The 24328-nt window shown below is 41.1% G+C and overlaps 2 gene segments (V, D, J or C); both read right to left on the bottom strand.

Moving 5' to 3' along the window:
• Positions 1–7009: 7009 nt before the first annotated feature.
• On the bottom strand, positions 7010–7586 carry LOC129076578 (immunoglobulin heavy variable 3-21-like). The segment is given in 2 exon segments: positions 7010–7436; positions 7513–7586. Coding segments are annotated over 2 exon segments (501 nt in total).
• A 4618-nt stretch (positions 7587–12204) lies between these two features.
• LOC129076579 (immunoglobulin heavy variable 3-30-3-like) lies at positions 12205–22494 on the bottom strand. The segment is given in 3 exon segments: positions 12205–12269; positions 21995–22321; positions 22425–22494. Coding segments are annotated over 3 exon segments (438 nt in total).
• Between the last annotated feature and the right edge of the window lie 1834 nt (positions 22495–24328).

The following is a 24328-nucleotide window of genomic DNA, read 5'->3' on the forward strand; positions in this document are numbered from 1 at the left end:
AATAAATGGGGCATGCTTAAACATAATAAAAGCTGTAATGAAAAACCTACGGTGGACATCATATTCAACGCAAAAAAATCTAAAAGCTTTCCCACTAAGATTGGTAACAAGACAATTCGTCTGCGTTCACCACTTCTATTCAACAAGTGACCAGAAAATACAAATAAAGAAAAGGCATCCAAATTGAAAAGGATGAAGTAAAACTGTCATTTTTTTGCAGATGACATGGTAGTGTACATAGAAAACCCTATAGAATCCATCAAAATAATTCATAACCTAATAAGTAAATTTGCCAAAACAGTGGGATACAAAGTCAATATTCAGAAATTAAAGGCATTTTTGTACACCAACAATGAAATATCAGAATCATAAATCAGGAAAGTAATCCAATATGCTATAGCAACAAGAAATTAATGTACCTAGGAATAAACTTAACCAAGGAGGTAAAATACCTATGGTCAGGAAACTACACAGAACTGAAGAAAAGAATTAAGAAAGACACAAATAAAAGGAAGCATATACCATGTTCATGGACTGGAATTATTAACATCATCAAAATGGCCATATTATCCAAAGCAATTTATAGCTTCAATGCAATTGCTATTAAAATACCAATGACATATTTTACACATATAGAATAAACATTTCAAAAATTTATATGGACACATAAACCACCCTAATAGCTGCAGCAATTTAGAGAAAGAAGAACAAAGTAGAAGAGCTCACAATGCCTAATATGAAACAATATTATAAGGTCACTGTAATCAAAACAGTCTGGTACTGGCATAAGAACAGACACATAGATCAATGGAACAGAATGGAGAGCTCAGAAATAAATCCATGTCTCTATGGCCAATTAATGGTCTACAAAGCGTGGGGAAGCAAAAAAGGAAGTAAAAACAGCCTCTTCAAAAAATGGTTTTGGGAGACCTGGACAGGTACACGGAAAACAATGAAATTAAACCACCAAATAATGACATACACAAAAATAAACTTGAAATGGGTAAAATACTTAAATATAAGTTGAGATACAAGAAAAAGTATTGGAGGAGAACATAGGCAGGAAACTCTCAGATATTCCATGCAGCAATATCTTTACCAATATGTCCCTTAGAATAAGGGACATAAAGGGAAGACTAAACAAATGGGTCTTCATCAAAATAAGAAACTTTACAGCTAAAAAACAATCTGTAAAATGAAAAGGGAAACAACCATAATGAAAAAAAAAATACATGTTTGCCAATGATACCTCAGGCAAGGGTTTTATCTCCAAAATATATAAAGAGGAAGAATCAAGATGGCAGAAAAGTGACTGGATGTCACACTGACCTCCTCCCAGGAACATCCTGAAATTACAACTAAATTGTGGAGGAATCGCCTGGAACAAACAATTGAACAATAGTGAGAGAGGAGCCTTGTAACCTCGGAGACAGTAGGATCAGCTTTAACACAATCTAAATGGTAAGGAATGTGGTAGAGACTTGAGAAGGTGGGTGGGATTCCCACAGGTGGCAATACCAAAAGGATATTTAAATGGCCAGCTGGATCCCCGTTAGAGAGAGGGTTCTAAACCATCAGTGGGGATCTCCAGCCTACAACACTGGAGCCCAAAATGTACACAGAAAGCAGCCAGCTTGAAAAATTGGGGGTTGCTCTCTGCAAGAGACAAGCAGCTGGAGACACAGAGAACCATTTAAAGAGCCAACACATAAATTTTTACTTGCAGCCACTTACCTTGGTCTCTGGCAAAGGTGGGGGCAGAGTGGGTTAGAGACACCTGAGGAAAGACTGGGTAAGGAGGCTTTGGAGAGAGAATGGAGAGAATAGCTTCTGGGATCTCAGTGCTGACTCATCCCCCATGTGGTAGCACCCATCTTGCCCAGACAAAAACCACTCCCCCTGCGCAGAAGCAGTGTAGGAAGACCCAATAGCTCCGCTGCCAGGAGGGATTCCGCTCTGCCCTTTGATGTATAAGCCACCTGCTGAGTGCAGAGTGGCAGCCACAGATAGTAGATCCCTGGTTAAAGGGGGCACAAAGAGCTCTGGAGACATTGGAAGAGAGATTGGGGACAAAGTCTTGGGGGAGAGAATGGAGAGAGTAGCCAGTGGGATCCCAGAGCTGACCCTTCCCCCCTCCAGCAACAGCGTGAGAGGACCAAATAACCCTGCACCCAGGAGGGACTCCACCCCACCCTGAGCTGTCTAAGAAAGCCTGCTGAGTGCAGAGAGAATAGATTAACAGCTGAAGGAGAAAGCCACAAACAGTAGATTCCTGGAAGTCTTGAACAGGCTGCAAAAGATCATATAGGGTCACCATCTGACATCATCAGAGGCAGATCCAGAAAGTAAAAACAGCGGTATCCAACCGTTCAAGTTCACACCACAAAGTCAGGAATACAAGACAGAACAACTTAAGAATCAGAAGCAAAAGAGAAGAGTCTCACAAAGTATGTGAAGACAAAGAAACAGCCCCAAGTCAAAGGAAAAGAAGGAATCCCCAGAATGAGAACTAAGTGAAATAGTGGCAAGGAAACTATCAGATATTGAATTCCATACAATTATTCTAAGGAAGCTTATTGAGCTCAGTGAATTCATAGAGAATTACAAATTAACTACAGAGAAACTATGGGAAACTTACTGCAAACTCTATCAGCATGAAAAATGACATATAAACTAAAAATAAGAGACAAGAGGAAATGAAGACTATAATTTCTGAATTGAAGAAAACAGTAGAAGAATTCAAAAGCAGTCTATGAGGATGGAATCAGTGAGCTGTAGAAGGTAGAAAAAGGCTCCCAGAAATAGCAAGAAAATGGAAAAAGACTCAAAAAGAATGAAGAGACATTTATGAAAATACAGGACACACTGAAACATAATAATATCCATATAATAGGAATTCCAGAAGGAGAAGAGGAACAAGGGATAGAGAACCTTTTTTTAAAAAGTAATGATGGAAAATTTCCCCAATTGGCCAAAAGAAAAAGCCATACAAGTCCAGGAAGCACAGAGGTTCCTGAAGAGGAACTCAATGAGGTCCACTCCAAGACACATCATCATGGAAATGACAAATGTCAAAGACAAACAGATAATCCTAAAGCAAGCAAGGAAGAAAGAGGTAGTAACATATAAGGGAGCCTCGATGTGGCTAGCAGCTGATTTCTTAACAGAAACACTGCAATCCAGAAGGGAGTGGCAATAAATATTCCAAGTCATGAGAAGCAAAGGCCTGCAACCAAGACTGGTCTACTCAGCAAGGCTCTCAATTAAAATGGAAGGCAAAATAAGGAGTTTCCCCAGACAAAGAAGGCTAAAAGAATACATCTCCACCAAACCAGCACTTCAAAATATGCTAAAAATACTGCTTTAAGATGAAGAAATAGAGTCTATGAATACCAACTTCCTTTCACATTTGCCAATACTTGATATTATCAACATTTTGTAATATGTATTAATCTGATTGTGACAATGATGTGTTCTTTTAATTGTTCATTTATTGTTTCTTGAAGGTAAACCTGTTTTTGCATTTTTCCTGCCTATTTCTATTATTTTCAAAAAGTTTTAAATGACTGTTTTGTATTCTATATCCATTTTTATTTAAACGTATGTAGATTTTTTCCCTAAACCCCCCCAAAACAAACCATTAATTCTTTTTTTAGATGTGTTTCAAATGTTTTCCTATTCTATTACTTGTCCTTTAACTTTTTTATATGTATATTACTGTGCAGTCTTAAATGTTTAATATAATCATATTGTTAATATTTTATAGCTTCCGGGTTTGAATATTTTACTTCAGGTTGAGAAAAATATTAGTTTGTATGTTCTTTTAAAACTCCTTAGATTCTATGTATTGATTTTAAACTCACCTGAATATTTTTTGTTTAATGTGTGAAACAGGGCTCTCTATTTGTTTTATCTCAGGTAATCGTGGTCCATGCATCTTATTTGCTGAATAAGCTTTATTTTACCCATTGATTTGAAATATAGGCTTAATCATATACTACATTGTTAGACAGATTTATGTTTATTTATATAATTCTCATTATATTTCATTGATCTACTTGATTATTTCTGTGCTGGTGTCATGTTGGTTTAATTGTTGAGACATTATAATGGCTTTAAGTTTCTTAATATTTATTATTAACTTTGACATTTAAACAAATAAATGAAATCAATCTGCATTAAAGAGAGAGAGAGAGAGAGAGAGAGAGAGAGAGAGAGAGAGAGATGGATCTCCTATGTTTTGCAACAACATGGGTGGAACTGTAGAATATTATGTTAAGTGAAATAAGCCAGTTGAGGAAAGACAAATACCATACGATTCCACCTTTATGTGGACTCTGTTGAACAAAATAAATTAACTAACAAAATAAACCACAGGCATGGAAACATGGGACAGACTGAAAATGACCAGAGGGGATGGGGAAAGAGGATACTAGTGGAAATAGGGAAAAGGAGCTAAACAAAGAACTCATATGAATGACCCATGTACAGTCTGTACACCAGAGTGGGAATTGATTGTGGGAGCGGGAGTGGAGATGGGATGGGTGGAGGGGGGTAAAGGGGAAAAATTGAGACAACTGTAATAAAATAAACATGATTTACAAAATTAAAAATGTTATTAAAATATTTTATAAAAATGCAAAGAAATAAGAAAAAAGAAAAGAAAGAAAATGCAGAGAGCAAAGTTTATTCACTTACCAAGGTGGGGAATGCATTTAAGTGTGCAGAGATATACCAGCAGGTTTATGTAAGAATTTTGAGGTTTTCTTAAATTATTAAAGAGTGTGTTGGCTTTATTTGTGTGATACTGGGCTGTTAAGGGTATTGTAACATAGGAGGTTGTGGTTCTTCTACATAAGCTGCAGTTTGCGCCAGTGTTCTCTTATGCTTGTGGCAGTGGGACAGTTAATCACATTCTGTTCTTGTTTACTAGTATTTTCTCAGTCCTGGGGAGGTAATCTCAAAACAATAAAATGACAGTCATGTGTATCAAGGTAATGTGCTCACTCAGCAAATGGTGCCACAAGCAAATGGTGACAGCTTTGTCCTTTCAGTATTATCAGTGATGTTGGGTTTAATAAGCAATGAAATAAGGAGGATTTCTAGCATAGATTTGCTCACAAAAATGGTACTTCAGCCCTGACATAAAACTCTCATTCCCAGGCTCCCTTGGCCCTGCTTCTGTCGATGGTCACTATGATCAGAAGGTGCAGGGCTGTCCTACACAACACATAAACTTAACTTCTACCTTCAGAAGTATGATGTGGAAATACATTTCACATTTGCAGTTTCATTGGTATAATGGATCTGTTTTTGGAAGAAATATTTAATTTTAACAATGTGTTAGTTAATAATGTTTTCAATTTTTTCTCTATTGCATATTATTAAAAAAAAAACTCCCCAGAAATTGGTCATCCTCCATTGTCCATGTTTGTTGGTTACAGCAGCTGTGAAGACTGGAATGGCTTTTGTTACTTGGAGTGGAGTGCTACTGGAAAATTACACACAAATATGGAAATGATTTTTGAACTGGATAATGGGAGGATGCTGGACTTATTTTGAGTCACATACAGAAACATCTCTGATTTTAATGAACAAAATAATATATAACATGTGGGTGCAAATTTTTTTTAATAAAGACCCAGAGGGAAGTGTATGGCATGATAAGGGCAGCTTCTATAATCTGAGAAAATACCAAAATAATTATAAACACTAATTGGTTAGAGACACTTTAAAAATTCTGGAGATAGTGGTGAAGAGTAATAAGGAACATGATATTGCATATGGTTGGAAATGGGGTTCCACATAACATTTACAGTTTCTTTATTATATAAGGCAGTGATGCCACATGTCTAGGACACTCAGATTTGGACATTTTTGATATATTTACCTACATGATGACACTATGGATCACCCAAGCTGCATAATTCATTGGGGCTCCATTGATGAAACATCTTGTCAGTAACAGGGTTGTGAGAACACCCCTGTCGGGAGGAATCCTCATGGTGGTGTGTCCATATGAGGGGTTATGGTCTCATGGGACAACTAGACCTATCTCATCTCATAATTTTATCATGATCACCATGATCACCATCATCATCATCTTCCTCTTTATCATCATTGGCTTAATTATAATCACATTTTTCATCTTCTATGCACACGGAGCTTGTCCACACAGAATGACTCTTTACAAAATCATTTGCTCATTTTTTTCAGAAACTAAGTGGAATGGGTAGTCAGACTGTATTTTATGTTGTACTTGACTGTTGACAACTGATGTCTCACTCCTGCCTCTGTTCCATTTGACCCAAGACTGGAATCTGATAAGAAAGGTTGAGTCTCCTTTTGGGATGCGATTGGGAGATTGAATACACACAAGCCCCTGTGAGCAGGATCCTTCTCCACTACCACCTCTTTTCCTGGCTCTATCAAAACATATCTGGCTTGTTGAGGGACCTTTCCTCTTCCTCCCAGAGATTTCAAGTGTGACTGTGATAAACACTCCATGTCCTCTTGATGTGTGTGTTTGTCATCAACCAGGACATAAACACAAAGTTCTTGCAGGTCTCTCTGCCCTCTGTCATGTCACCTAGGCTTTGTGCTGTGACCATGACACCAAGTAAGTTGCTGTCACCAACAGAGGTCTTTATCTTCTGGTGTTGGGATCATAGGCCTCTGGTGCTTGATGTCCTTCATGCACATGTCCTTCTGCTGGCCACATTGGACACTGAGCTGTGTGGAGCTGTTCTGTACCTCTGTGACTTTCAGTGTTCTGCTTATATTTCTCTGATATGAGTCACAGAATTGATGATTAATTGGAATTGGGCAAAAGAGTGCCTGAAAGAGATATGTGAGAATACCTAGTACACATAAGAATATTGTATTTTTAAGCAGCATACTTTTTTTGAACTCAGTGTCTTCACAAGTGAGTGCAGAATCAGGATTCCAGAGAAGCTCTCTCATGGAAACTATTATAAGAAAAAGAAACCACATAGGAAACCAGGCAAACTCAAAGTGCATCTGCTCCTGTGATGGTCCTTGTTTCCAGGAACACTGAGCTTCCCCTGGTGGTCACAGCCCCTGCTGAAGGAAGTTTATGTCTGGCCTTACCCTGAGTTGCCCTCACTGTGTCTCTAGCACAGTAATACAGGGCTGCGTCCTCAGCTCTCAGACTGTTCATTTGCAAGTAGACTGTGTTCTTGTTGTTGTCTCTGGAGATGGTGAATCGGCCTTTCACAGAGTTGGTGTAGTATATGTAAGCACTACCCCACCTGATGTATGAGACCCACTCCAGCCCCTTTCCTTGTGACTGGCGGACCCAGTTCATGCTATGGCCATCAAACTTGAATCCAGAGGCTGTACAAGAAAGTCTCAGAGACACCCCAGGCTGCAGCAGGCCTCCCCCAGACTCCACCAGCTGCACATCACACTGGACACTTGCAAACAAAAACACATCAGGTCAGGGAACCATCACCCCTCCACGGTTCCTCTCAGTCATATCCACTCACATACTCTGTGTCTTTTGCTCTCCATAAATTACCTCGTAAAATAGCAAGAAGGAAAACCCAGCTGAGCTCAAACTCCATGGTGCGTGTTGTGCCTTCTGTCTTGAACAGTGACTGGGAACACTGGGGTATCCTGAGCAGGTTCAGAGCCAGGCTGATTTTTATGAGCAAAGGGGCTCTATTTGCATGTGCTCCTGATATATAGGGAGCTCAGGGTTTGCAGGACTCCAGAGAGTGTCATGCCTCAGTGCAAGTGTGAGTGTGTTGTGGAGGATAGTGATGAAAACATTTCAATAACTAAAGAGAGAATCCTGAGCATGTCTGATGCATGTACAAGAGGCCATATTTGGTGACAGTGAGTCTAGCATCTGGGACTGTGCCCTACCCTCTTGTCCCCATGGTTTTCCTGAATCTGATCTGGGGTAGAACAGGGCATGTAAGGTAAGGTTCCAGAACCCCTTAGCTGTAATGAGAACATGAATGACCATCTGTATCTAGTGTATTACCTACACTGCAGGGATGTATGCACCTGTGTTCTAAGAGTCCTATCTACAGTGGGGCAGGAAATACATCACCCGTGATGTGGTCCTAGATCAGCAAACCTTCCAATTGCTGCTAAGATCCAGGTGGTGGCTGAACTTTCCAGTTGTGTGTGATTACAATGTGATTTTCACACAAGATGAATTTCCCAATGACTTCTATCTCAGAGCCTATTCCATCCTTTGCTGCACAGAACAGTGAAAAATGTGTGATGTCAGCTTGGCTGTAAAAATAACCCCATATAAAGACAGGCTTTCATGAACCTCATTTATTTTGCTTTAATTAATTGTGACATTTCTTTTACCTGAACGCCTACTTTTAAAATGTATGGAGGCTCTGCCACCCTGAATCTTGATGTTGAAAATGTATAATTCTGGCATTTATATTACTATTGTGTAATGAATCTTTTTTGTATCTTCAGGTTCAACTACTTTTTAAGTGCACATTTTGATTATATTTTATATTTTGTACTTTTCTGTGAATTTTTAAATTAAATATTCTGAATCTGAGGCTGTTTAATAATTTGGGTGGAAAGCAATGCATTGAGTTTTTCCATCTGTGCTTTCTGGGTCAGTCCTAGTTCACACTGGTATCTTCCAAGGTCATGCACACCCTGTTCTGTTGCTCTGTGTCCATCCCTCCTACAGTTCCACTCATTCTTGTTCATTGTGGGTGTTGGCATTTCTCTTCTAACTTCTAGAACACACACTTATATCTAAAAATATAAAATGTGTGATGAGGTGGATTTCTGGAAGTTCCTGAAAAGGACTTCATAGAGAATCTGCATCTTACAGGGTCATCGCTGTATTACCAGACTGATAAACCCTTGTCTAAGGGTCTAATCTTCTCCATCCTATGTTACAAATGGAGACACAAGCCAGGTCAGAGAACTTTCAGAGTCAGAGACATGGTGGATTTGGGTGTGAGTTCGAGCACATTCCATGCATCTATGCTTCAAGGTTACCCTGCACTTACCTGTCATCTATATTGATCCCCAGTGCCAGGCATGAATGACCACTGACCAAGGGCACTGTAGAGTGCAGAGTAGCACAGTCCACATAAATATAGGACTGTACTTGTTCCTGGGAGGGTCACCACTCAGGAGGCACCAACAGTCAATGTCACATCCCCAAGTAAGGGTGGTGGTCACTCTGTGTTGGTGAACTGAGTCCTATGAAAATAAGAGTAGAAGTAAATGTGATTTGTGTGAGTAAAAGAGAGCAGGGTTCATGTTCATTGTGTAACCTCTGGGGCTGTGCAACCTCTGGGGAGAGTGGGGCACACCAGTGAAGAGCAAGCATTTCAGTTCAGCAAGAATAATTCTATTCACTTAATTTACCTGATATGTAAATAACAATCTTTCATTTTATTCCTATTCACAAAAAAAATAAATAAATAAGTAATCTTGTTCTGAACTCCTCTGTGTCCCTTTGACAAGATGGGGTAAATGCACCATTCAATCTATTAGGCCAGTATGAATTCTGATACAATGGTTGAAATATATAGTTCACTAAACCTTACTTGCTTAGGGGAACCTGCTTCTCAATGCTTTAGGACCAGGCCCATTGCATCCTGTAGGAAAAGTGAAGGGGAGATGCTGTGCAGTTACTTGTATCATCTTACCTACATGCTCCGCCATGTCCCCATGACCAACTGGCAGAACAGTAGCAGAGTCTGTGTAGTGAAAATGCCCTTAGAACCCTTGTGGAGAGTGTGAGAATGTGCTCAAGTTTCTTGTACACCAGCCATCACGCCTTTATCTTCTCATGTGCATGCAACGCGTTTCAATATGTTGTATAAATTCCCATGAAACCAGGACTACAAAGGTGACAGAGAACACTGTAAGTCCATAGGATGAGGTGCCTTTTTCATCATTCTTAGAGGCTATTGTAAAAAAATAAAGGGTGTCCATTAATATGAGGAAATATATGTCAGCTGTCCATCAGAGTGCTGCCTCTGCATTGAATTCCTCTCACAGCCCTCATGCTGTGGCAACTGCCATGGGATCTTTGATGTGCAGATCAGAGCAAGAACCTGCTGCCTTGGGGACCCATTCACAGCCCCCTTGGTCTGGATGTAATTGACCTGCCATAGTGATCTTTGAATGTCATTTCCTAAGGATATTTTTCCCAAGGGCATGTTTCCCATGGCCAGATGTGATCATTCTTTTTTTTTTTTCTTTTTTAACTTTATTTTTATTGTGAACACTTACATATGTCCTCATTTCCCAGCCCCCACCCCCACTTTGTCCATCTGACTGGAAGACAGGACAGTCATTATTGGCACTTGACTCCTCTGTGAGTTCAAGAGGAATACATGGACCTTGAGTCCATCAAGGTCTTGCACACTCTTCTCATGTCCTTATACCACAGGGCCACAGGTGGTCACTTCATCAGGAGCACTGTGAAGTCCTCTTGCTGGATCCTGTCTCCTGGGAGTTTCTTCTAAGGGGATAAGACAGGCCTTACTCAATATGCTGCTTATACTTCAATGCATTTATGTGGGCTCAAGCTCTATCGTGTCATCTTTATAGTAAACAAATTTCTACTACCATCTTCCTGATTGATGGCTAGGAAACAGGACAACACCCATGTGTCCCTCACACCTGAGTACTTTGGCTGTTCACACCATTCAGGGAAAAGAGCCCTCCCATGGCCCTGATTGAGGTGATTCACTGTTAACTTATATCCCAGTATTTTCCATTATCACAGTATAGTGACTTTCCCCACAATCACCTTTCCATACACTTAAAAATGCCACCTGTAATCCAAGGAGCATCTTGCTGGTCATTTGGGAGATATTCAAGGACAAGAATCCATGTGACAACAGGAACTGACAGAACCCCGCATTCTCCAGGGTTAGCTATGGAGGAAGAGAGATCCCCTGATCAAGAACAGGAGGAAAACCCCTTGCATTCACCAGGTACATGGCCCAGCATAATTATCCCCATTCTGAAACTAGTGAACTAGGGCACAGCTGTCCTTAAGGAAGTGCTTGAATTTCTGGTCCAAGACTTAATGGATATTTAAGTTCAAAATTACTTTTGTTTCTTCAGTGATAGAGAACTTTCCATGCTCAATAGTCAGCTCATACCTGTCCTTACTGAACATTCCTGCACCCCTGCCTTGGGGAATTTCTGCTCTAAAATGCCAGCAGTAACACAAGTGAACACCTTCCTCAAATGCTCCTATCTGCATCAGTGCAAGTTGTAGATATATCTTCAGTCATGTCTGGGTGTGGATACTAGTGCCTAAGCACAGTAATCAAGGTGTCACAGTTGTGTATGCTGACAGCACTCATCATTACTCAGGCACTTTGTCAAAGGTGGTCTTCTCAAGGGTTGGGCATGGAGGAGCTTCGGTAGTGTTTTCCATGTGGGCTCCTCATCCTCCAAATCCAGCAGCCCAGCAGGAACTGAATATTTTCTTAGTTCCACAGGCAGATGAGAGCATCTGTTTTTCATTGGCTAGGGAATGTCACAGGTGGTTCCTAACCAGGAGGGCACTAAGAAAATTCTTATTTTTACAAGATCACAGATCTGTACTAAATTTATAAACCAAGTGTCAATTGTGTGCGCTCCCATGTCATTTAAGTCACAACATATTTGATGTTGTCATTATAATGTATCATCACACTTTGGGCCTGTGTCAAGCAGACATCCTTCTAATAAATTTTCTCAGTAATATGATGAATGAAATAAATATCTATCATTTCAGTAAGTGGGCCTCACAAACATTCTGACGTTAAAACAGGATACAGTTGGTTATTGTCCAAGATCAGTATGGAGAAAAGTTCTTTGCAAGATCAATCAGTGTTTGTCCTGGGCACCTCCTGGTGTCCTGAGTGATCCCTGCAGTCTAGTCCTCCTGTCTATCACAGGGAGGTTTGTATCTGGGCTGTTGCTGACTTCTCTCACTGTGTGTATCACACAGTAATACACAGCCAAATCCTTGGCTCTCAGGCTTCTCAGTTGCAGGTAGAGTGTGCACTTGGCATTGTCTCTGGACATGGTGAATCGGCCTATCACAGAGTGAACATAGCAATTCTGATTTCCATCACATCATATATGTGCCTCCCACTCCAGCCCCATCATAGACCTTGGCAGACACTGTGCACATGGGGTTACTGATGTTGAATCCAGAGGCCATGCAGGAGAGACTCAGAGACCCCCAGGCTGCACCAGGTCTCTACAAGACTCTATCAGCTGCACCTCACACTGGACACCTGCAAATAGAAAGGCATCAGGTCAGGAACAGGTCACCTGTCATTGTTCTTTCTCACTCATATCCATTTATATACTCAGAGTCTCCTGTCCTCCATAAATTACCTCTTAAAGTAACACCATGTAAAACCCAGCTGAGTTCAAATTCCATGGTGTGTGGTTTGTGTTTTTCCTGTTCAGGGATGGGGAACACCTAGGAATCCCATCCTGGGATCCTGTCCCAGAGCTTCAGGATTGGGGATGGGCTGCTTTTCATGAACAGAGGGGCCTAATGTGCATGCCCTCTGCTCTACAGGAAGCTCTGGATTTGGAGGATGACATGAAATATATGGTCCCAACGTGTGACTTGTCCAAGGGCTCATGTCTTTAACAGTTACTCCCCAGGCTTAGACAGCTTGGCTCAGTTGACTGGAGCATCATCATGAACCAAGCAATGGTGGGTATGATCCCGCATCTGGAGACATGATTCTTGGTCCAGGTGTGTACAATAATCAACCAGTCGATGTCAATCTGTCTCTCTCCCTCCACCTCTATCTCTCTGTCATTCTCTTCCCCTTTAAATGAAATGAAAAATACCTTATGGTGAATATTAAAAATAATATGAAAAATTGAAGATTACTTTCAACATTTTGTACTGTATCCTCCCCACTGAGCCAACTACTTTAGGTGTCGGGTGCATGACCAAGGAACATAATTTGTCATAAATGGTGAAGGAGTTAAAATGACAGATGCCCTTGAGAGTCACCAGTAATTCACCCATGAAAAAAAGTCAACCATCACGACCAGATCAAGAATGAAAAATGCAGGATATTGATCATCAGGAAACACACAGTTCCATCTGTCACTATATCCCCTATGATGACATGAGAATATGAAGAGGAAACAAAAAAAGAACTATAAAGCATGTAGGGCCAGTGTTGGAGGAGGGGGAGGATCTGTGTGGATCATAGATAGACAGAAGCCTGAGCTCCACAGAGAAACAGACAGTGCTCCTTGGTCACGTTCCTAGAGTGGACTTTGGTGCTGAGTGTGCAGCAGCCTCACTGCCTCATTTTGTTTTTATTCTATAGACTCTGGTAAAAACAGGTTTAAACAGTGGGAGTCAGAAGAAACACAGCCATGGCTATACCTGCTTCAGTGAAAGTGTAGGTAGAGATTGAGAAGTAACTATGTTTAAATTATAGAAATTTCATTAGGGAAAACCTTGATACCCGTTACAATACAAAGTAACAGAAATTTAATGAAATCATAATTGATAGGAAGAGAATCAATTTTCTTCATCCATTGATTACAAAATGAGTAAATCATTAAAACACCCTCTCCATACTGAGATTGCTGGATCTGACATAAGGTAAAACTGGTCAGCCTTGGCAGTTCTGCCTTATTTCCACCATCAGCATCTGTGGATATGTGGACATGTGATGTAGTTCTAATCAGGAATACAAGAGACAGGTTCATCCTTGGTTTATCAGAAGTAAACTTCACAAGCTTCCACTCCTAACACTTTCATCAATTTTCATGTCAGCACGTGAACATTGGGGATGCTTTTTCCACATGAGATGGGTGTCATCTGGGAAAGAAGTCACATGGTATTTAGATCAGTGTGCAGATCTTGGAAGGGTTATCCAAGGTACATGGGCCATGGAATTAAGCAAGCCTGGCCAGAACACTTCCAGGATTCGTGTTCCTTATGCTGTGATTTTTCTCCTTGTGTAGCAAGTTTGGGTTGTTTTTGGTTTCTTCCCTCAGAATGGTCCTCACATAGTAATCTAGCCATTGATATAAAAAAAGAAATGATTTGAAAAGTAACCCATCAATTTTACTCAGTAATCTAAAATTAAATCTTTAGCCATGGAAAAATGAAATATTACTATTTGGGACTTGGATGGACCTGGAGGTTGTTATGCTAAGTAAAGTAAGTCAGATGGAGTAACATCCATTTCACGTGATAAAACTTGTACATGGAATCGAATGAAGAAAAAAACAAAGAGAATAGAAAAACACTCACGGTCTCAGAGAATGGAGAAATGGTTTCAGGTGAGAGGGCAGTTGGGAGCTTGGGTGAAAAAGGAAAGGAGATAAATAAGTACAAATGAACAGGCAATAAATTAAACAATATGAAATATCTCTATGGGGTGTGGGGTGGGAACTGGAGATACTGGGCTATCAAATCACACATTTTGTGTCTGACTACTCTGCTGTAGGTAAGAAGCTTATATAAAATAATACAGAATAGCAATTGGAATTAGAAAATAAAAAAGAGAATTCACTCCAAGTCCAGGTTATATTTTGTAATAAAATATTTCATTTATTCATTCCCAGAGAGAGGGGAAGGTCGGTAGAAAGAGAGGGAAACATCAATGTGTGGCTGTCACTGACCCCCAACCGAGGACCCGGATTGCAACCAAGGCATGTGCCCCAACCGGGAACTGAACTCTTAATGCTTTGGGTCATAGGACAGCAATCAATCCACTGCGCCACACATGCCAGAGCCCAGGTTACATATTTAAGCTTATTTTATTGATTAGTCTATTACAGTTGTCCCAATATTGTCCTCCCTTTCTCCCCCATCTGTCCTGCACCCCTACCCTGCAGCATTTCACCCACTTAGTTTATGTCTGTGGGTTGTACCTGTAAGTTCTTTAGCTTCTCTATTTCCTATAATATTCTTAACCTACACTTTATTTTGTGCATACCAATTTTGCTTCTATTTCCCAATGTATTTTCCCTCAAATATCCCCCTCCACCTCCCTTAGCCACCTTTTCCTATAAAAATTCATTTGAGAAATCCAGGGTGAGGGGAGCAGGTGGAAAAGGGTGTGTGAGCCTGAACTCAGGGGAACTCTGCTGACCTGAATATCCTGGTAGTTTGTCTATGAATAGTGATATACACAGTATAACAGGATGGAAAGTGGGAAGTTTAAGGTTCTTCAGGGCAGGTTTCAAATAAAACCTTTCAGGAGATGTCCTGAAATGGCTGTGGTGGTGATACTACACCCTAGCTCAGGGTCTGAGCCACACAAGCATATGACCCAGGTCTGGACCAACTTCCTGAGACAAGGCCCACTTGACAGTCATTCCTAGCAGGTTTGAGGTTGTGGCAGTCTCAATCCAGCTCCTTTCTTGTCCACCAGCAAATCTCCACAAGAGCACCTGGGGTCTGGAGAATATCACTTTGGTGGTCATCTGAGGGACATGAACTCTCCTCAGTGTGAGATTAGACCTGCAGGAACAGGCCCTCAGCTCATAGATAGGTGGCATTTGTCACCTGGCTTGCTGTCCATATTCATAAATCCTAGTGCCTATCATGAGACACACCAACGGCTTTTAAATCTCAGTTAGGGTCCCCTTCATGACTGTTGTCAGTTGAGCTGCAGAGAGAATTTTGAGCACATGGGACAAACTCACCACCTACAGAGGATGCTCTCTGCTCAGATACCAGACCCCCTTAATACAGTTCCTCAGAGTGGCCTTGCTGAGATCTGTGGTCACTGAGTTACAGGACTGTCCCTGAGATCATATGAATAAGTAAAAGTGGAGAGGACAGCACAGCTCTCTCCTCCTCACACTCACATGGAAGACATGGTCTCAGTTGCTGTGCATGTGTTTGAAAAGTAGATTTTGTATTGCAGTGAAAAATTGATACGCAAAATTCATAAAAGGATACCAGCTCTGATACTTTCAACACTGCTATTATCCACTTTGAGGAAGGAAGCTCATCTGTGATACCTCACCTCTGATTAGATGAGGAACACCTGTACCAGGTCTGACAGGTCACACTTGGAAGAGATCTGCATCATCACCTCAGTGTCCTCACCACTGCACTGAGTGACTTAGAATCATTTGTTTTAAATTCAAACAACCTTTTGCTCCACTTCTGTGCATTAACAAATCATTGAATGACAAATAATGTAACTTGGGTATTGAATAATATTTGTTGGATGGATTAAGCAATGGATTAAGTAATAAGTGTTATATACCTGGATGTAAGTTATTGAAGAGTCACCAGAAGTTGGAGGATGCATATCAAAAATAAAAATCTGAGCCTTTTGATTAGAACCTGAAAATGTGGGCTGGCCTGTTACAGGCCAGCAGAGGAGAAGAAACAGACTCTAGCATCCAGAACCAGGTGAGTCCCACTTTCATCAGGTGGACTCTAACTCCTTGTTTTCAACAAATGTACACTGGTCAGTCTGTCTGTAGGGAGAATATAAGCCTGGATGGAAACTGATACACATTTTTCTCATCCAGAAACAAGTATAACAAGTGTGCATACGTTTATATGAGTTTAGAGTGGTTATTCAGATGTGCTAATACCCAGGAGAGGAAAAGTGAAGTCTACGGGTAAAAAGCAGGTGTGACATTTTGGGTATCAATAACTAAAGTGGTGGTACAGTAGATCTTGTTACACTGAGAGTGGGTAGATGCGATAGAAAAAGTCAAAAATAGTCACATAAGAAAATACAGGGAAATATATAATTGAGATGCTGTCAAAGCTTTCCATATGGATACACCAGGGGGAAGTAACCCTTAATACAAGGGGAAGAAAAGTGCAAGAGGCTCATGTTGAAGAGGAAAGAAGTTCCATCAGACCCTGTGTCTCTTACACAGTGATCAGCATAAGAACAGAGTGTGACCCAAAGGCAGGTGGATCCAGGAGGAGGTGGAGAGCCTGTGTGGGTCACTGAGAGGGAGAAGCATGGCCTCAGCAGAGCAGCTAACAGTGCTCCTTAGTCATGATACTTTAATGGAGTTTGATGTCAAATGTGCAGCAGTTTCACTGCTCCATTTTTGTGTTTGTTTGTTTGTTTATTTATTTATTTATTTATTTATTTATTTATTTATTTTTAAGTATGTTTGGCTCTGCCTCCCCCCCACCACTTTCCCTTGCCCCCTCCCTCATTCCTTCCCTCAGCCTTCCCCTTTGGTTTTGTCCATGAGTCCTTGCTATATGTTCCTTGACTTTCCCCTTCACTTCCCTTTCCCTCACACCCACTCCCTCCCTCCCTCTTGTCTCTGTTGATTTCTTTTCCTTTCAGTGTTGCTGGTCATATTTTCATTGCATCTGTATTGTTGGTTAGGTTCTGCTTATAGGTGAGATCATATGGTATTTGTCTTTCGCCCTCTGGCTTATTTCGCTTAGCATAATGCTCTCCAGTTCTATCCATGCTGTCACGAAGTTTAGTAGTTCTTTTTTTTCTTTTTGCTGCGTAGTATTCCATTGTGTAAATGTACCATAATTTTTTGATCCAATCATCTACTGATGGGCATTTCGGTTGCTTCCAACACTTGGCTATTGTAAATTGTGCTGCTATGAACATTGGGGTGCATAGGTTCTTTTGTATTGGCGTTTTGGGATTCTTAGGGTATAGTCCCAGCAGGGGAATCACTGGATCAAGAGGCAGTTCCATTTTCAGCTTTTTGAGGAAATTCCACACTGCTTTCCACAGTGGTTGCACCAGTCTGCATTCCCACCAGCAGTATACTAGGGTTCCCTTTTCTCCACAGCCTCCCCAGCACCTGTTGTTTGTTGATCTGTTTCTGATGGCCATTCTGACCGGTGTGAGGTGGTACCTCATGGTGGTTTTGATCTGCATTTCTCTGATGGCTACTGATGCTGAGCATCCTTTCCAATGCCTCTGAGCCCTCTGTATCTCCTCCTTGGAAAAGCGTCTGCCCAGGTCCTTTGCCCATTTTCTGATTGGATCATTTGTCTTCTTGGAGTGGAGTCGAGTGAGTTCTTTATATATCTTGGAGATCAAACCTCTATCTAATATATCATCAGCGAATATATTTTTCCATACGGTTGGCTCCCTTTTCATTTTGCTGATGTTTTATTTTGCCATGCAGAAGCTTCTTATTTTGATGAGGTCCCACTTGTTTATTCTTTCCTTTATGTCCCTTGCTTTAGGAGACACATCAGTCTGTGGCAAAACCAGGTTCAAACGTTGTGGGCACAGAAGAACTTTAGTCGTGGCTAGGTCTTTTTAGATGAAGATTTACATTGAGATTGGGGCAGAACTATATTTAAGGTACAAAATGTCATTATGAAAAATCTTGATGCAATCACTAATAAAAATTACAGAATATATAGATTAAATACAGACATAGAGATAAACATGAAGAGAAATTTTTTATCAATTGATGACACAGGATGAATAAATCATTCAAATACACCCCCCCCCTTATTTGAGCTGGTGGATGTAATTTTATATGAGGCAATTCATCCTTGGAGGTTCAGTCTTAGGTTCACCACTCAAACCTTTGTCTATGTGGATTTGTGAAGTAGCTCTAATCAAGGAGCAGGAGAGGGAGTGTGCAAGGTGTCCCTGGTTTGTGAATAGTTAATTTCAGAAGGACTATCACCTGTCTCTCACAATCCCTATTCATGTCACATGGCATCATTTGTATTGTTATCACTATGTCCATACATACTGGACATCCACTGAACCTGAATGGGATGCATTGAATGTCTCAATATTTAAGTGAGAAAAAGATCTCCATTCAAGGGGATGAATTAACAAGGGCAAGGAAAGAGCCACATCTGAGCTCACAGATTCAGGAGTACATTTCTGTGATATGGTTGTCAGAGCGAATCCTCCTAGTTCTGTGTGTGCTATGGTGTAATGAGCTCCCTGGTATCAAGAGGCTCCCTTGCAGCCCCACTCTTTGCCTGTTCAGGGCATTTTGTGTCTTGGTTCACAGTTATATCCTTTTTTTTTTTTTTTTTTTTTTTTTTTTGGTGGCAGGGCTCTCACAATGTAACACATGACCATATATCTTCTGGTCAGAGAGCTCAGTTGTACAGAGTGTTAGTTCTGGAGTGTGATTCAGAAGGTGAAGGTGTGGATCTAGAGGCATGGGCTGTAAAATAATTTCTATTTGCTATATATGCAACCCATCCATGGCAGCATTTTTGTGGAGCCTGGTGGGTCCTGTGCACAGTACTACTGTTAAAGAGACAGTGAGGGTGAGGGAGAGTGTGAGGACTTCAGTAGTCCTGACCTCATTCGAAACTCAAAACTAATCACTTCAGAAATGAATCACCTTTTTACACAGAGAAAAGAATGGAAATGAAAATAGTAAGCAGTGATTGTGTATGTGTCCAATCCAGTATACTTTATATGTTGGAATTATTATGGCAGTGGATGAATTAACCTGTTTTCCCCATCTAGCAGTGGTTAGGGTGACCAGGGTACAAGCAGTGAAAAACATTCACAAAAATAAAAAAAAAAATGCAGAATGCAAATTTTATTCACTTTCCAAGGGAGGGAAAGGTTTAAGTGTGCAAAGATATGCCAACAGTGAGATGTAGGAGCCTTGAGTTTTTCTTAAACTATTACCAAGTGGTTTGGCTTTATTTGTGTGCACACTGGGCTGTTAGGGTTATTGCAACAAAGGGAGTTTTGGTTATTTTGCATGAGATGCAGTTTGCTCCAGTGTTATATTTTGTATGTGGTTGTGGGTCTGTCAGTCATATTCTATTTTTGTTTTCCAGTAATGTCCCAGTCCTGGGGAGGTAAGTTCAGAAGAGTAAAATGGCAGTTATGTGTAATGAAGTCATGAGCTCACTCATCAAATGGTGCCAGTTTTGACCTTTCAGTATTATCAGTCATGGTGATTTCATAAGGAAGGAAATGAGGAGAATTTCTAGCACAGACATACTCACAAGAAAGGGTACTCTCGCCCTGACAGAGAACCCTCATTCCCAGCCTCAATGGGCCCTGCAGCTGGTGATGGTCACTATGGTTAGAGTGCACAGGGCTCTCCCACACAACATGTAAACTTTTAATTTCTTTCTTCAGATGTATGATGTGGAAATATACTGTTTCTCACATTTGTCTTTTCATTGTTGTAATGGGCCTTTTGGGGGGACAGATTTATTTAATTTGAACAATGTTTAAGTTATCAATATTTTAAAAGTGTTCTCTATTGCATGTTGTTCCAATGCACTCCCCAGAACTTGGTCCGCCTCCATTGTCCATCTTTGTTGGTTACAACGGCCATAGAGGCTAGTATGGGTTTGGATATCAGTGATGGAGTACTACTGGAAAAATCACTCACAAATCTGGAAGTGATTTTGGAACTGGATAAGGGGAGGACGCTGGACTTATTTTGAGTCACATACAGAAACATTACTGATTTTCATTAACAGAATGTTACTCAGCATATGGGCTCAAAATCTTTTTAAATGAAGACCCAGATGGAAGTGCAGGACATGATAGAGACAGCTTATATTATCTTAGAAAATTCCTAAATAATTATAAACACAAGTTGGTTAGAGAGAGATACGTTAAAGACTCTGAAGTTAGAGATGAAAAGAAATACGGAACATGGAATTACGTATGGTTGGAAATGGGATTGCTTGTTACCCACATATATAGTTTCACAATGTCTCTGTTATATAAGATAGTAATGTCACAGGTCTGGGGGACTCATATTTGGGCATTTTTGGTTTTTACACACATGGTTACACTATGGGTCACCCAAGCTTCTTTAATAATGGGAAATTTATTCTATTTAGGAAACCTCTCACCACTTACAGGCAAAAGAGGACACCCCTGTCGGGAGAAGCAATCATGATCTTGTGTCTGTATGAGGCGCTATAGTCTCATGAGACAAATAGACCTATCTCAGCCCATCATCACCATCATCATCATCATCATCATCATCACCATTGTCATCGTCATCTTCATCATCATATTTGTCTTTATCATCATATAATTTCTTCTAATTTTACTTTTTTTTTTTTTTTTTTTTTTTTTACTTTCTATGCATACGGTGGTTATCCACACAGAATGACTCTTTATCCCATTCTTTGCTCATTTTTATCTGGTAGTTAAGGTGTATGGGTAGACAGACTCTATTTTATTTTATATTTGACTGCTGACAACTGAGGTCTCATTCCTGTCTCTGCTCCATCTGCCCCAAACAGGAAGTTTTATGAAAATAAGGATGGGTCTCCTCTTTAGATGTCATTACGAGATTGAATTCAGAGAAGCCCCTGTGAACAGAAATCTTCTCTTCCTCCATCTTCTTTCCTGGCTCTATCAAAATATGTCTGATTTGCTGAGGGGACTTTTCTTTTCCTACCAGAGATTTCAACTCTGTGTGTGCTCAACATTCTGTGTCCTCTTGTTATGTGTTTGTCATCAACGTGGACATCCACATAATGTTCTCATGCTGCCCTCTGCCATGTCACCTAGGTCAGTGCTGTGACCGTGAGGTCAAGTCAATACCTGTCACGCCAGGGGTATTTATCTTCTGGTTTTGGGATCATAGGCTTCTGGTGCCTGATGTCCAGCTTGCACATGTCCTCCTGCTGGCTGCATTTGACACTGAGCTGTGTGGGGCTGTTTCATACTACTGAGGCCTTCAGTGTTCTGGGTAGATTCCTCTGATGTGGGTGACAAAATTTGATGACTCATTGAGACTGGACACAGGAGCATGTGAAAGAGAGATGTGAGAATATTTTGTACACATGAGAACACTGTCTTTGCTGTATACATTTTTTTTTTTTTTTTACTCAGTGACTTCACAGGTGTGTGAATAATCAGGAAGCCAGAGAGGTTCCCTGAATAAAACAGTTTTAAAAAGGAAATCACATAGGAAACCATAAGAACCACGAAGCACAACTGCTCCTGTGATAGTCCTTGTGTGTCGAGGAACCCTAGAGTGTCCTGGTGATCACAGCTCCTGCTGAAGGGAGGTTTGTGTCTGGGCTCACACTGACTTCTCATCACTGTGTGTCTAGCACAGTAATAAACAGCCGTGTCCTCAGCTCTCAGGCTGTTCGTTTGCAGGTAGAGTGTGTTCTTGCTGTTGTCTCTGGAGGTGGTGAATCGGCCCTCCACAGAGTTGGTGTAATATATGCTACTACTATCCCAATTAATGTATGAGACCCACTCCAGCCTCTTCCCTGGCACCTGGCGGACCCAGTGCATGCTATAGTCACCAAAATTGAAACCACTGGCTCTACAGGAGAGTCTTAGAGACCTCCCAGGCTGCACCTGGCCTCCACCAGACTCCACCAGTTGCACATCACACTGGACACCTGTAAACGCAAACACATTTGGTCAGGAAAATGTCACTGCTCCATGATTCTTCTCAGTCATATCCACTCACATTCTCGGAGTCTTTTGTTCTCCATCAATTACCTCTTAAAATAGCAAGAAGGAAAACCCAGCTGAGCCCAAACTCCATGGTGAGTGGTCTGCGTTCTGTCCTGACCAGGAACTGGGAACACCTAAGAATGCTTAGTAGGGTTGGCTCTGGGCTGCTTTTAATGAGCAAAGGGTCCCTATTTGCATGTTCTCCTACTATATAGAGAGCTGTGTGTTTGGAGACCTGTAGAGAGCACCATCCCTCAGTGGAGGACTGAGTGTTTTGGGGATGCTGGTCATAATAGAATTTCAATAGTTAAGTAGAGAATCCTGAGCAGTTCTGAGTTGTTTACAAGAGGCCATATCTGGAGACAATGAATCTAACATCTCAGCCTCTGTCCTCCCCACAGTGCCCTACAGCTCTCCTGAATCTGAACCAGGGCAAAGCAGGACATGCCCAGTAAGGTTGGAGGACCACTTTACTGTAATGTTAGCATGAATGAGTGTCTAGCTCTAGTGTTATCTACACTGCAGGGATGCATACACCTGTGTTCTCAGAGTCCTAACTACGGTAGAGAAGGAAATGCATCACTGCTGATGAGGTACTAACTCAACAAAGGTGACTCAGATTCACCTAAAAATGTCACACAGAACTGCTGCTAACATTTTTGTTGGGCCCAAGAACACTATTATGGATCCACATAGTTCCTGTTCTGTTGCCTGTGTTATCAGAGGCCTGAGACAATCTTAGACTCTGATATAAATGGACATCACAAAGTGAATGTTAGAAGTTCAGGTATGACTCTCATTGTTGCAGCTGGTCTGATGGTCAGACTAGGCATTCATCATTTTCCCCCACACTTGCTCCCTCAGAATCCTCTAAGACCATCCACACTGGGGAGCAAGTTGATGAAGGCGGGCTGTTTGTTGTGAAGACCCCCGCCCAGAGCACACAGGGCCTGTGAACCTTGATCACCTGACTTCTATCAGGCATTTGGATTATGTAAATTATCATCCTATGATTGGAGGCAATTGGTGAAAGGACGAGGCCCTCCTCCAGCGGACCACTCTCTGTCCCTGGTGGGAGCTACAATGCTATCCACAGAGGGGAATAAAGTGCAAAACCACCACCTGCACAGAAACCTTTTTTTCTACAACTCTCTCCAGTCCAGAGCTGTGAGGACTCCCTTGGATGAGGCAGTAGTCACAACTTTCATTTAATTGGTACCTAAATGGGTCAACTTTGGACATTTTTTTTTTCTGAGAACCGGAACCTCTAATCCATTTCAGGTTTTGACTGTTGCCACTGTCACCTTCTGAAATAAAAATTTTAAAATAAAAAAAGTCCTCTTAGGATGTCTTCACTGCTATGGTTGTGGGAGTGGGGGCTGTGCTGCTTAACACCTTGTGCCAGGCCATGTGCTGTAGTTCCCAGTTATTGTAATTTTAATAATGCTAAGGCCATGAAGAGTGTCCTGGAGGGGAATTGTGGTCTACACCATGGACTTAATTGGATCTTCTAGTGTCTATTGGAAAATATTGCCATGTGTCATCTGGTCCAAACACATGCAGGACTAAGTCCAGAGCCTGGACTCTGCCCACTAGAGCTCTACTATCTTGTCTGCTCCCAGGATAACTAAGCGACATGGGATGACTGTGTCTCTTATTCTTGTTCCTGTTGTGCACCTTTTATTCCTCAAAACTACCAGGTTCACTGGCCATAGGAGAACTCACATAGGACTTTCAGTCAGGGAACGAGATATCAGTACCTTGGAAACTTCTTGTAACAGTAGCTACCCAATAACAAAATCACAAGCATGTTTAAATTGGATCCACTATGGTAAGGAGTAATTTCTTTCTCTCCAGGGTTAAGCCTGAATGTGTTGACTCACTTGCAATATCATGTGGGTAGCCCACAGAATGGGTCCACAGAGACGTGAGGGATATGTTCTCTATTG

This window comes from Pteronotus mesoamericanus, unplaced genomic scaffold (genome assembly GCF_021234165.1).
Source record: "Pteronotus mesoamericanus isolate MK-2021 breed Mesoamerican mustached bat unplaced genomic scaffold, CSHL_Meso_final contig_61, whole genome shotgun sequence".
Classification (NCBI taxonomy): Eukaryota; Metazoa; Chordata; class Mammalia; order Chiroptera; family Mormoopidae; genus Pteronotus; species Pteronotus mesoamericanus.